This window comes from Colobus angolensis, unplaced genomic scaffold (assembly GCF_000951035.1).
Source record: "Colobus angolensis palliatus isolate OR3802 unplaced genomic scaffold, Cang.pa_1.0 Scaffold128, whole genome shotgun sequence".
NCBI classification, from domain to species: Eukaryota; Metazoa; Chordata; class Mammalia; order Primates; family Cercopithecidae; genus Colobus; species Colobus angolensis.
Genome location: NW_012114030.1, coordinates 636991 through 650849, shown reverse-complemented (window position 1 = coordinate 650849; position 13859 = coordinate 636991). Strand labels below are relative to the sequence as shown.

Below are 13859 nucleotides of genomic sequence, written 5' to 3'. Positions count from 1 at the left end.
GGAGTGCTCTGGGAAGGCCTCCAGGAGGAGGCAGCCTTGGGAAGTGTCAGAGTTAAGCCTTCCACGCAGAGGAGCAGCAGAGCAAAGGCTCGAGGTGGGAAGACACTGGGCTGCTGGTGTTTGCCCCAGAAAGCAGCCAGAGGGCTGGAGTCTGGGGCAGGATGGGGAGAGGGAAGCGAGAGGAGGCTGGAAGGCGGGCAGAGCCCTGACGGCTTTGGCTTCATGATCTTCAGCACCTGGCTCCACCAGCCAGGGCCTCAGTTCCCACATCTGTAAAATGGGCATCATACTGGCTAGGTCAAAGGGTGGCTGGAAGGATTTCCCAAAGGACACATCAAAGTGTTCACGCAGCCAGCCCTTGGGAAGGATTCTCTCCTCCACGGTCCTCCCCACGGGGCCCCTCTCCCTGGTCCACTGTCAGTGCCCTCTAGCCCGAGCCTGGTTCTCTTCCATTTCAAGGGCAATGTTATAATTAAGTGACTTCCCAGTGACCAGCCCAGCCAGCCAACCCCACTACAGTGCAGAGAAACTCATTTTGTTTCTAGAGCTTGGCCTCTGGCGTTTGGACATCAGGGGCTTTAAATGAGTAAACTTAACGTGGCATTTACAAATCGTTATGAACTTAATGCGGCTGAGACTGGGGCCAAGAAATCCCAGTGAATCCATGAAATATTAAGCTCTATTTTTCCCCTTGAATCTTTCTAAATCAGGAATACAGAAACGGGAGAAGGAAGGCCCTTCCCCGACCTGAAAGGCCAGCAGGCATTTCTGGAATGGAGGCGGGCTGTAGCCTCTTTTCCCAGCAGGAAACACAACGAAGCATTTAAAATCTTCAGCATTCCAGACTGTGAAAAACCCAAATGTCCCCAGACAAGGCAAGTCCATTCTACAGGCTTCCGGTGAGGCTTGGCTGAGCTTTAGAAAATGACTAAGTTGAAAAGCCATGCGTTTGATCACCGTTTCAAAACCCTTTCAGTATGTACATCAGAGCAACTTGCAAAGCAAGCGGGCCCAGGGGCCGGGAGGGGCTGTGCATGGCGCCCACTTTCCCCTCACCTCCTGGCCGGCTGGGGCAGCAGCCGAGCCCGTAGGTAGTCCACGAAGAGGATTTCTTGAGCAAAATCAAAGTGGCAGTTTCCTGGCCCCTTCCGGATGAGAAAGCCCTCTGGCGGGGAGACGCACAGGCCGTCCAGGGAGACGTGGACAATCTTGGCCTGGCAAACAAAAGAAGTAACATGACTGAAGGGAGGCAGGCCACGTGGGGACAGGAGTGGCCGACATGACCAGAGCTGCCGGCAGCTGTGCCCACCATGGGGAGCCTTTTGCAGAGCCACCTGACCAGGGTCCATTTCCCCTACCAGGTGCTGTGCGGGCGCTGGGCAGGTAGCAGAGGACAAGACAGGCTAGCCCCCTGCTGCAGTGGACACGTGCATACATTCTCTGGTCCACAGCTTTCAGGGGAGGCATGTGACTTGGCCAAGGCCCCGCCCACCTCACCAGCTGCAGCGGTCTGGGGCGGCAAGACATGGAGGTCAAGGGCACGGACTCAGGAGCTTCCATGTGCAACACTAGTAGCTGTGTATGTTACCTACCTTCCCTATGCCTCAGTTTCCTCATCTGTTAAATGGGCACAGTCATGAGTTAACCTATGTAAAGTGCCCTAAACAGTGCCTGGCACAAATTGTATACTTTGTGAATGTTAGCCTCTATTGCTCCTTCTTCAACCCCAGGCTCACACATCAATACCCCTCTGGGAGCTCTCCCTCAGGACAGGACAGACTTCTTCCTGAGCTTTCTTCTCACGGCACTGAGCTCATCCTTTTTGGGCCTGAATGCCTAGCAGCATCCCCAGTGGCTTCTGGGTGTTTCTTATGGCAGAGGGTCTGGCTGGACCACCTCTCTGTCTGCCTCGGGGCCTGGAACACAGCCGGTGCCTTCTAAGAGCTTGTTGGATTCACCTGGATTTGAGCCAACATCTCTCCCTGTTCTAGCCAGAGTTCTCCAGTCGGACAACCAGGTTCTACTGGTCAATCTCAAAGTCCTAATGGCAGAGTCTGAGGCGGCCCAGCCACCACCTGTGCTATGGGCAGGGAGGGGTGACAGCCAGCACCCCCTCCCTGATTTCAGATTTTGGAGCCTGATTCTCCTCCACACCTTAGCCCACTTTCGTGGTCAGCAACATGGGTGCAGCTGCTGGTTCAACTGGTGGCTTTTCCTCAGGGAGAGGCAGAGGAGCTCCTCCTACAGAAAGGAAGGGTCCCTGGCCTGGCTCTCACGTGCCCCTGGGGCCCCTCGTTCCTTCAGCATTTTGGGAGCCCCTCTATGTCAGTTATTCACAGGATAAGTAAACCTGAAGGGTGGTGATACCTGGCTTCGGGCGTGGCTGTCACTCGAACCTGGTCCCTGTCCTCAATCTCTCCATCTGCTTTCCTCGAGGGGGATTCCTACCTGGGTCCCCCGAGCTGCATTTGAGACACGGCCGGGCCCATCAGCATGACTCCTGGAGTTTTGCTGGCTTGTCTGGAAAGGGGAGCTCTCTCTTTTGCTGGGCTTGGAGCTAGCAGGATGTAAGCCTGGAGCTGCAGGAGTGTGTCCTGGACAGAGTCACCCAAGAGCAGATCCAGTGATGGCAAAGCAGAGGCCCAGGAAGCCCCTGTCCATCCTCCAGGGCCAACACCTCCTCCAGGAAGCATCCCTGATTTCCTTGGGCAGAGGTGGCCACCTGTCATCTGCTCATTCCCTTGGAGGTGACCTCTATCACCATCTCCATCTAATGGTGAAGGAAGCTAAAGTTCACAGGGGCTAAGCGATTTGCCCGAGGGCCACTGAAGGGATTTGAAGCCCCAACTCCAGGAGTCCAAGGCCCTGGCTTCCAACCACATGCCAGGGACCGCTGGTGCTCGGGAAGGCCTTTGGGGTGTGGGATCTGAGTCACAGCATCCATTTCACTGCAGTGGGGGTCTCTCATCTCAGGCCATGTGCCCATTCCCCGCCTCCACCTTATCCCACTGTAGCCCTTGTCTGGCTGGTGGGGCCCAGACCCGTGAGATGGGAACTCAGCCCAATATCCCCAGATGGTGAATTCAGGTCACAGAAGCTCTACCAGACAGACTGTGATTTGCTCAAGGGAATTTTAAGGCCCAAAGGCACAACTTGAGGCAACTTCTGCCTCAAAAGGCTGTTTTTTAGTGTCAATATATCTGACTCCTTCAATGTGTCAAACTAGGGGAGCGCTCACAGAGACACAGGGCGGCGTTGGGAGGGTCTGTGACTGGCCTGCTCAGAAGAGCAGGCTGGCTCAGCTCCTGCCACACGGGGAAGGCCAGGGGCTGCCGATCCTGCTGTAAGATGTGACACAATTCTTTTTTTCATGTTTCCTTCTTTGAGATGGTATCTTGCTCTGTCACCCCGGCTAGAGTGCAATGGTGAGATCATAGCTTACTGCAGCCTCGACCTGGGCTCAAGAGATCCTTCTGCTTTAGCCTCCTAAATGGCTGGGACTACAGGTGTGTGCCACCAAGCCTGCCTAATTTTTTAGTAGAGATGGGGGTCTGTCTGTGTTGTCCAGGCTGGTCTAGAACTCCTGGGCTCAAGCCACCCTCCAGCTTCAGCCTCCCAAAGTACTGGGATTACAGGCGTGAGCCTCTACACCTGGTCTGTGATACAATTCCTAAGGCCCTAGAATAAATTATGTGGTGGGTACATGGTAGGGAGCCCAGCTCTGGGGATTACATGAGGCTGAATCCTGGCGTTGTCAACTGTTACCTGGCAACGGTGATGCCAATCTGCCGTGGCAGGTGTTATTCCCTCTTCATTTTATAGATGAGGAGACAAGCCCAGGGAAGGCAGGCCACGTGTCAAAGGTGATGCAGCTGGTAGGGTCCAAGCTGAGACTCAGACTCAGGCCCTCCAGCTGAATTGTTATCTTTTGGTGGCCTCATCATCACTTTTACATGACTGGAGGGCACCCATTCAGTCACCTGAGGCCAGAAGCCCGAGAAAAGGGCTCTTCCGAGGCTCTCTTCTTCAATCCACCAAGACTGAGTGCTGCTTCTCACTCAGCAAAACATCACATGGAAATCACAGTGTGGGCTCCAGGTCTGGCCGGCCAAGGTGGAGACTCCAGCTGTGTGGCCTTGGATGGGCGAGTGAACCTTCCTGGACCTCAGTTTCAGACCCTGAGAAATGGGGGTAATCGCACCTTTCTCCCATTGGCTGGGATGAGAATCCAGTGAAATGATGAATGCCCATGAAGCCCTCAGCAGAGACCTGGCCACCCGGGCACTCAATGGACATGAGGGCCGAAACTGACCATGGCAAGCTGAGGGCTGGACCTGCCTAGGACCCCCCAGCACCAGGAGAAACAGCGCTGTGCAGTTCCCTGGAAATGCCCTGAGCTCTTTAGCCTGCATTTGCCATTTGCAGAAGAAAACAGCAGCTCTCTCCCTCCCTGGACATAACGCCTCCAGCTCCGTTTGGAAAGTTCTGGAGGATTTATGCTCCTCTCTGGCTGCCACCACGCCAGCCATTCGTCAAGGTGCTGCTTCCCTGACGCTGGACTGAGCGCGGCCGCTGCTCCCCGGCTTACCCCGCGATAGGTATCCTCGGGAGATTTATTGTAGTTCCAGAAGCGCAGGCCTGCGATGCTTTCGGCCCTGTCAAGGCGGATCGTGACCACGTGATCCAGCCCCGGCGAGAAGGGGATCAGCCACATGTGCTCATCCTCCATGGTGATGTTGGTGCCATCAATTAACCTGCAGCAATGGGGACGGAGCAGCGGGGGGGCGGCTTAGTGGGCACAGGGGGCATCACAGTGGGGCCCCCACCCCCTCACCCCCCAGTGCGTGCGTGTTCACTGCCTGGCACTAGCCTGGCTGCATCAGGCTCATTAAGGGGAGGTGTGACTGATGAGAACAACAGTCAGAAGTTGTCTCTCATCTACGAAATGAGACATTTTTGAAAAGGAAAAAAAAAATAGGTTATGCTGTTAAAGGTGCAGAAAAGCAATCATCAGGGTTTTCTTAAAAAAGGGAAAATGTGTCATTTTTCAGAATCCTTTAGCCCAGTGATCCCATTTCTGGGATTTTTTTCCCCAGAAGGAAAATATATTCCTCATATGGGAAAGGCTATCTGAACCAAGATGCTCATCACAGTGTTATTTATACTAGCTTAAAAAAGGGTAACAACCTAAAAGATCTCAAAATCGGGAAATGGTTAAGGAAATTTCACAGGGGTTAAGGTGCCATTGTGAGGACACTGCAGTCATATGGAGGAGGCAGGACACTGATTTTAAAGCTGAGAAATGAGGACAAGGAGCAGCAGAGAGTGTGCAAAAGTAAAACACATAATTGGATCAGAGGGTATGGAGGTGAGTATTTTTCTCAAGTTTCCAAACTTTCTGTAAATTTGCTGTGTTGGCCTTATAGCATAGTTAGAAAGAAGTGTAGCCCTTCCTTCCCACGCTGGGGGAGAGAGGTACAAAAGCACCATGTGAGCTCTGCAGCTCTTGGCTTGGAACAAGTAGAAGGAGGGGCAGGTGACTGTGGGAGCTGCTCTGGCTGGACCATGCTCTGTGACTGCATGGCCTGGATATTCCAAGGAAGCCTCTAACCTGTAGGAAGGAGCCCCTCATGCTCCCTCATGCTCTTCCCAGCTGGCACTCTGAGCTTGTCACCTTAGCCCTATAGCACTCCTGTCCTGGTCAGTTTCTGGTTCCCTTGCTTGGGACATCCTGCTCATCCTCAAGTTCGCCTGTGTTTGTCCCAAGGACAATTGTGCCTCTTGCTTCCCCGGCCTGCCCAGCATGCCTCAGCTCAGGCCTCAGGCCCTCGTCCTCATGGCTCTGGCCCATGTGTCTGGCACTGCCATTCAGAAGCCTGGTTCTGGAAAAAAGGGCCCAGCTGGTGGCCTCTTGAGCAACCTCCCTCTCCCTCCCATTTTCCAGAACCTTCCCCACTCCACACCCTGGATTTCTGGTACCTCGCAGCTGCTGTACTGAGAGAAACTTGGCCTGCTGCCACATTTCCTAGATTTGAAAAGAAACTTTTTGTTTCCTTTTACATTTTCAAGTTGTGAATTTGGAAAAAAAAAAAAATCTCATAATCGAAGTGTTTACCCAAGGAGGTAATGTTTCTTTGTTCTCTAAAAGGCTGTTATTAAATTGATGGATGGTGTGTCTGACAATTGCTGGCATCTTAAAACTGAGGAAATTCAGCAATTCCACCCTGGAATGTTTGTGGAACTAAGCTGACTGAGGATGACCACTAGAGAACCTTCTATTTCCTTCCAAAGGCAATTATCTTTCTGTCCTAGAAATGGAGCTGCTCCACAGCAAACCTGCCCAATTCTGAGAGCAGAGGGAACTGCTGGAGGATTTGTAGCTGCCAGTGAAAGGAAGACTCTATAGACACTCTCAAGAATATCTAAATGAATTCCTAGCTCTATCCATAACAAAGTCTAGAAACAGCAACCAGCCGAGTAGCACTGAGCATCCCTAGTGGCCAGATTATGGTCTCTAAATACCATTTCCCACTAAAAGTAACCAGGGCTTCTTGGAGAAATGGCTGATTCCAGGTCGGGGACAAGAAATATACCAGATGAGCCTGAAGCATCTGTCACATCAGAAGGCAAGAAAAGTGACTGCTTTAAAAGGACTCAGGACTTCCCAGCATCCATGAGGGAATGATTTAAACATCAATCAGGATAAAAACTGCAAAGTATTGACTCTTCAAATGCAGTACTGTATGTTTAAAATCCATGAGTTTATAATAATCCCTAAAAAGAAACAAGTTTTAGACGATGCTAGAGAAACAGTTATTTGGAAAGCCAAAAAGAAAAGGAGGGGAGAGAATCTAGCACTTAGGCTGCCTTTCCCATCTGAATTGCACTACAGAGTAGCCAAATAATTGAGGGAAATTCTCTCTTTATTGCAGTTAGTTCAGCAAATAAATTTAAAAAAGAATAGCAGTTGTAAAATACCAACATTTTGCAACTCCTAATGAATTAAGGGACTTCGCCAGCATGACTAGCTTCCAACATCACAAAGAGCCTGACAACAAGATATTCTATTATATATGTCCCCAGGGCCACATACTGACATCTATGTGGCTGTCTTGCCCTACTGGTCAAACCTCAATCTGATCAGGCCTCTAGATCTAATTAACAATGTACTAGAAATACAGGGGAGTGAGGAGCTGACTAAACAATACCATAGAGATGCAGCCAGTAAAATTCAGGTCCACCTGGTTTCTTCAACAGATAATTTTTCAAGAAAAAAATAGAAAAAGGGGACAGAGAACCTAGAGAGGCTTAAGAAACATAGTAACCAATCACAACACATAGACCTTATCTGGATCTCAAATTAAATGAGCAAACTGTTAAAAAAGGGTGGGTGGGGGGACCATGAATCTGCGAGATATCTGGTAATTTAAGAAATCATTGTTATTTTTTTCTTCCTTTTCTTTTCTTTTTTTTTTTGGTTGAGACAGGGTCCCACTGTGTTGCCCAGGCTGGAATGCAGTGGCATAATCATGACTCACTGCAGCCTTGAACTCCTGGGCTCAAGCGATCCTCCCACCTCAGCCTCTGAGTAGCTGGTACTATAAGCACATGCCACAATGCCTGGTTTTTTTTTTTTTTTTTTTTTTTTGTAGAGACACAATCTCACTATGTTGCCCAGGCTGGTCTTGAATTCCTGGGCTCAGGTGATCCTTCTGCCTTGGCCTCCCAAAGTGCTGGGATTATGGGCATGAGCCATCGCACACAGAACAACTTTTTCAAGTATAACAATGGTACCAGGATTATGTTTTCTCTTAAATCCCTTATTGTTTAGAGGTATACACTGAAATACCTAAAGAGGAAATTCTATCAGGCCTGGGATTTGCCGACAGATAATCTAGCAGGAGGGTGGTGAGTGGGCGGGAAGGATCCACAAGCTGCACTGTGCGTTGATCACTTTTCCAGCTGACTGGGAGCCAGGTCTCAGGCACTAAGCCTAAATACTCAGGAGAGTGACTTGCCAGGATGCGGGGGTGGTCAGAGGGGCCCATGAGCAGTTAATGGTAGCAGCGGGTGAGGCCACGCTTCAGGGCCCCCTTATAGAAAAGCAGGGAGAAGCCTGCCACCGACTCTGCATGAGCTCAGCACCAGGCCAAGGGATGTGGCTGCAATGCCATGGGAATGACTGTCCCCATTCTACTGACAAGGAAAGCAAGGCAGGGGAGACAGTATAACTTAGTGGTTAAGTGAGTGGATGGCGGGTATCCCACAGGCCTGCGTTCCAATCATGACTCTGCCACTGCACTAGTCTGGGTGGCCTCTGAGTATTTCAGTCTCTGCATCAGCATAGTAGAGCTCATAATGGTCCCTTCCTCAAAGGGCTGTTTGAGGCTTCAACGAATGAACATCTGTTACCTGCTTCACATAGCCCAGTGCCTGGCATTTAATAACTGCTTAAAAAACTGGCAGTTACGTGATCAGTTATTACTATAACCATTGCTGTTATTACTGGAGAGGTTAAGAAAGTTACCTAATAGTTGGCATGTGGCAGAGGCAGGATTGGAACTCTCATCCCTCTGACTCCCCTAGTTCACACCTCCAAGCAGTGACCAGGGCCTCTGGCTGTGCAGAGCAGGGGAGCCAAGTGCTGGTCTGTGGGTTGCAGGTTCATGGGGATCGATGCTGTATCTGAGGCTTCCCTGCTTACTGACTTGACCCAACCTTGGCTTATGAAATCTGACAAGTGCAGGGGAAAGTGCAGCCATCACCGCCTGTGGAGGCTTCCTGAGTCATCACCTCCAACCTCAAGGAGGGGAGAGGCAGCTTTCAGCCCCCGGGAGGCCTGGGTCATTCATGTGTGAACTCTGAACCGTCCACTGCAAAGGTTTACAGACAGCTACTGTGTGCGAGACGCTCTGCTAAGCACGAAGAAGAAAACGCAGACCACGGCCGTGTCTAGAAGTATGGGAACCTGCTTTCAAATCCCGCCTGACGCTTCCAGCTGTGTGGCCCTGGAGGCTCACCGCCCACCTCGCTTTCCTGAGCCTCGGTTTCCCTTGACCACATGACCTCACAGGGTGGCTGGGGGAGGGATATATGCGATTCTATTTGATGTCCGAATCTGAGGTCTCAGAGGCAGAACAGTTTCCCCAAAACCCTGTGGTCATGAAAATAAAGCTTCTGATAAGACACTTACTTGTCCAGGGTCCGGGAGTCGTCAGAGTACTCGGGGAGCTCATTTAAGTCTCTGGGGGAGGCGGAGATCTGGTGCAGGTGGATGGGCAGCGCCTGGCCGTCCTTGCCTACCACTTCCAGGCCAGTGAGCCCCAGGTAGTGCAAGTCTCCCCAGGAGGCAGTGAAATTCAGCTGAAGGCCTGCAACAGGAAGAGAAGTGGTCCATCAGCACCAGAGGCTCCGGAGGAGGCATCGAAAATGAAGACGGGCAGAGGAATGCTATTCAGCCTCTATATTCAAGCAACGTCAGCCCAGACCCAGAGTGCCTTGTGGGAGGGCTCTGTGCCTTTCCTCTAGGTGGCCTCGGGCCCAGGCCACTGTCAGTGCTCAGGAAACAATGGTAGGCTGCATGGACGAGAGTTAAACATGCACACAGCCCTAGGTCCTTCCTCCGCCTACCAGATTGTGCTGTCCTACCCCACACTGAACGTCCATGGTGGCTTCCCACGCTTTCTGGCCAACAACACATTACCCATCAGACTTCTAGCTACTTCTCTGGCCTCACTGTGCACCAGGGACCTTGGGCCCCAACCAGACTGTCTTCAGTCTCTCGTATTTATATTCCTCTCTCTCCAACCACAGCATGTGCTGTCACCCCTCTCTAGAATTCACATGGTCTGGTTGACCTGTGCTCACCCTTTAGATTGCAGCTCCCTTGCTCAGAGAAGCCCTCCTGACTTCTTTGACTAGGTCAAACCTCTACTGATAACCTGCTATGCCAATGTACACTTCCCTTTCCAAGCCCTGGTCACCATGTAATCTCATGATCATGTGGTAAATATCCACTTGCCCCACCAAATGCCTAACTCCTTGAGGGAGAAACTCCAAACCCCGTCTGTTTCTCTAAACCATTGTGAACTGAGCCTGGCACAGTGCCTGGCACACAGTAGGAGCTCAGTACAGATGGAATGATTAAACCAGCAACTACATGGAGACTTACATCAGTAAGCCCCGGCGCTGGAAACTGACATTTTATGCAAATTGGTTGCTATCACAAGGATTCACGTGGGCTCAGAGTAAAGGAAGTGACCTAGGGTGATACTGCCATCCTTTTGCCTCTGCTCCCACCCTCTCTCCATCAGAGACCCTTTAGAAGTGACCTTCTGCGGCCCTGGGGCAAAACAGCCCAGGTGTCATTCATTTGCCCAGGAAGCTCAAATGGAATGAATCTCTTGATCAAGCCCTGTCAGATAACTGGCTGGAATGTCTCTTTCCTTAACGGTCTCTCATTAGAGCAAGACCAAGCACAACAAACCCTTCTGCCCTTAGAGAATTTGCTGCTTATTTTAGCACACTTTTGGGTAGCTAAGTATAAGACTCTCACTCTTCACAGCGTTCACAGAATGCCAGCACCACAGAGCGGGCAGAAGGAAGCAGGGTGTCATCTGGCACCACCCCCTTGCAGCTCAAATGAGGAACTGGAAGCCCAGAGAGATGAAAGGACTTCTTTGTGGTCATGAAGAGGGGCTGGGTCACCTGACCTCCCTGGAGCTTGGTTTTCTCTCCCATGCCCCGTCATCTCCCAACCTACTTTTTGTAACTTAGCCCTCAAATCTTTTCCCTTCTTCGTGGTGCCAAGGTAGCTCTGAGCACCTCCGGGCAGATGAAAAAAACATGTGGCCAGCACGGCACTGTGCACATGCGCTTCTTGCTGCATCAGTCATGTGCAAAGTGGCTACAGCCTCCTCCCACCCCATGTCTCTGTCGTTGCAATGTGATTTTGCCCCTTATCCTATCCAGAGTTGGAGTCTATTTCTCCGCGCCTAACTCTGGGTCATGTGATTTGCTTTGACCAATGGGACAGAAGCCCACATGATGCAAGCAGAGCCTGTAAAGCACTCAGGGCTTGAGACTGCTGTGTGAGGCAGCCCAGCTAACCCAGTTGCCTCTCTGGCCAGCAGCCTCCCCACTGCCAGACCGGTGGTGAAGATGTCCTAGGTCATTCAGCTGCCGGTCCACCTCCCTGTTGATCAGGAACTCGAGCAGGCCCAGTAGAGGCCAACCAAGCTGGCTCACCCAGAGCTGCCCAGCCAAGCCACCGAATTACGAGTCAACCATGAATATAGTTCATGGTAGTTGTGTTAAGCCAGTGGATTTTGGATTGGCTTGTTTGGCAGCAAAAGCTAGCTGACACACTCCTTCTCAGCATGGGTCAGTGTTCCAATGTCATTTCCTGAGAGGCCTTCCCTAATAACCAGAGCTCAAACAGCCCCGCTCACCCCATCACTCTCCACATCCTTACCCTGCTCGCCCTGTTGTTTATAGCACTGAATGCTTCCTGACAATTGAGTTTACATTGATTTGCTCATTGTCTTCATCAGTCTCCCCCACTAAAATGGAAGCTCCCTGAGACCAGGACTCTGCTGGTTTTGTTCACTGCTGTATCCCCAGAGCCTAGAACAGTGCTTAGTAGATGTTCAATGAATGTTTTTAGTAAAAATTTTAAACACTTGACTAATTAAAAAGTAGGGGTTTGGCCAGGCGCGGTGGCTCAAGCCTGTAATCCCAGTACTTTGGGAAGCCGAGATGGGCGGATGATGAGGTCAGGAGATCGAGACCATCCTGGCTAACATGGTGAAACTCTGTCTCTACTAAAAAAAATACAAAAAACTAGCCGGGCGTGGTGGCGGGCGCCTGTAGTCCCAGCTACTCGGGAGGCTGAGGCGGGAGAATGGCGTAAACCCGGGAGGCGGAACTTGCAGTGAGCTGAGATCTGGCCACTGCACTCCAGCCTGGGTGACAGAGCAAAACTCCGTCTCAAAAAAAAAAAAAAAGTAGGGGTTCAGTAAATATCTGCAAGTAAATGAGACAAATGAAAATTATTGGGTTTTACCAAATTCACAGTCAATGGTAAACAAATATTTATTAATCATCTACTGTGTACCAAAACCTATTTTTGGCGTAAGAGCTGCAGGAATGAACAACAGAGCACAATCTCTGAACTCAAGAAGCTTGCATTCTAGCAAAGACTGTCAATAAACATAATGAGTAAAGAAAGACTACAGTTCCAAGAGTGATGAATACTATGAAAAAAAAATAGCAACAGGATAGGGAGTGACTGAATATAAGCAGAGGTGGTCAGGGAGGGCCTCCCTGAGGAGGTGACATTTGAGCTGAGACCAGGGTGCTGAGAAGGAACCTATCACGCTTTTGCATTTCTGGAAGATGAATATTCCAGGCTGAGAGGAGAACAAATTTGACCCACAGGCGGAACCAAGTGGCCAAGGGAGAGAGTAGAAGAAAATGAAATCAGACAGGTAGGCAAGGGCGAGATCATATCGAGAAGTTTGGATTTTCCTCTCTTTGCAATGGGAAGCTACTGCTATGTTGAAGCAGGGGACCAGCATGATCTGATCTGCATCTTAGAAAGCTCCCTTCAGTTGGATTTTATAGGGAGACCAGGGAGGAAGCCGTTGCAGTTAAGGATGGCTTGAACAAGGCTGGTAGCAATGAATATAGGGTTGAAGGGGACAGATACAGGATCTGTTACAGAGATAGCACTACCAGGATTCTCAATGGTCTGGATACAGAAGGAAGGGGAAAAAAGGTTTTGACCCAGGTGACAGAGGGACTGTGGGCACCACTCCTGAGACGGAAGGGCCACAGGTGGAGGAGGATGTGGATTTGGACGATGGCAATCAGCGTGAGGGAGAAATGCCACCTCCCTTTGTGACAACAAAGAGATGCCGGCCCAGACTCTCCCAAGCCTGCAATCTCTTTGTTTGCCTGGCAAGCTGCACTGCGATTCCATCTAATTTGGGGCTGTTCTGAAAGTGATTACTCTCCTTTTCGAGCTAATATCCAACATGCCATATTCATTTTCCTCTGGTGTATCAATTAGTATTTATACAAATGGAAATTAATTTTGTTATTTCTCCCCCATGTTTCAACTCTCTCAGCTCCTTTCTTATTCATCACTGCTGATATTTGCAAAACTTCCAAAATTAGTGTCATCTGCAAATTAGCAAGTCATATATCCCCTTTCAAAACATTAATAGGATTGGCCATATTTACCAACCCCAACACATTCCCCCAGGGTCACTTTATTAAAGCTCTCTCTGCTCCGCTCTCGCACGGAGTGGTGAAGTGGGTTGAGGATTTTGAATACAGCGAGGAAAAAGCTAAAGGTTCACAGAGAAGAGATTCAGAAATCACAGGCCTCGAAACAGACGCAGAGGGTGCTTGGTTGAGAGGCTCTTCTGCCTTCCTACTGAGAAGAGAAGAGAAATTACACTTGCCTTGCAGTAAAAAGGTCTTTGAGCTCTACTCCAGGGCCAGATTCCCAAAGGTACTGAAATAACATCTCTGCGAAAGGTCAGGAGCCGGGTCAGCAGGAGACACATCTACAGATAGCATCTTTGGGGAAATCATCAGATGAAGGGGACAGTGGCTGCTTCTGCCTGACCAGCATTCCTGCCTTCCTTCTGGTGGCCACACTCTGACCTGCTCTGGTGAACCACCCTGTGCTCAGGGTGTTTGGGTGGCTGACCCCTTTCTCTGGGCTCCAGGCCTGGCCAATCTGTGTTTTCTATCTCCCACCTCCTGCCCTACCCACCACGGTGAGTCACAGTGGCTGACTTCAGGATGGACATATGAATTAGCCGGGCACGGTGGCACACCTACAGTCC

The 13859-nt window shown here is 50.5% G+C and overlaps 1 protein-coding gene across 1 annotated transcript in view; it reads right to left on the bottom strand.

Annotated features, from left to right (window-relative positions):
* Positions 1 to 13859, bottom strand: part of KIAA0556 (KIAA0556 ortholog) — a 241683-nt gene that overhangs the window by 9325 nt on the left and 218499 nt on the right. Inside the window, exons 19-21 of the mRNA XM_011933461.1 lie at positions 9194 to 9371; positions 4589 to 4754; positions 1057 to 1214 (exon numbers count right to left, since the gene is read on the bottom strand). Coding sequence (XP_011788851.1) covers positions 1057 to 1214; positions 4589 to 4754; positions 9194 to 9371 — 502 coding nt within the window. The remainder of the gene's footprint in view (positions 1 to 1056; positions 1215 to 4588; positions 4755 to 9193; positions 9372 to 13859) is intronic.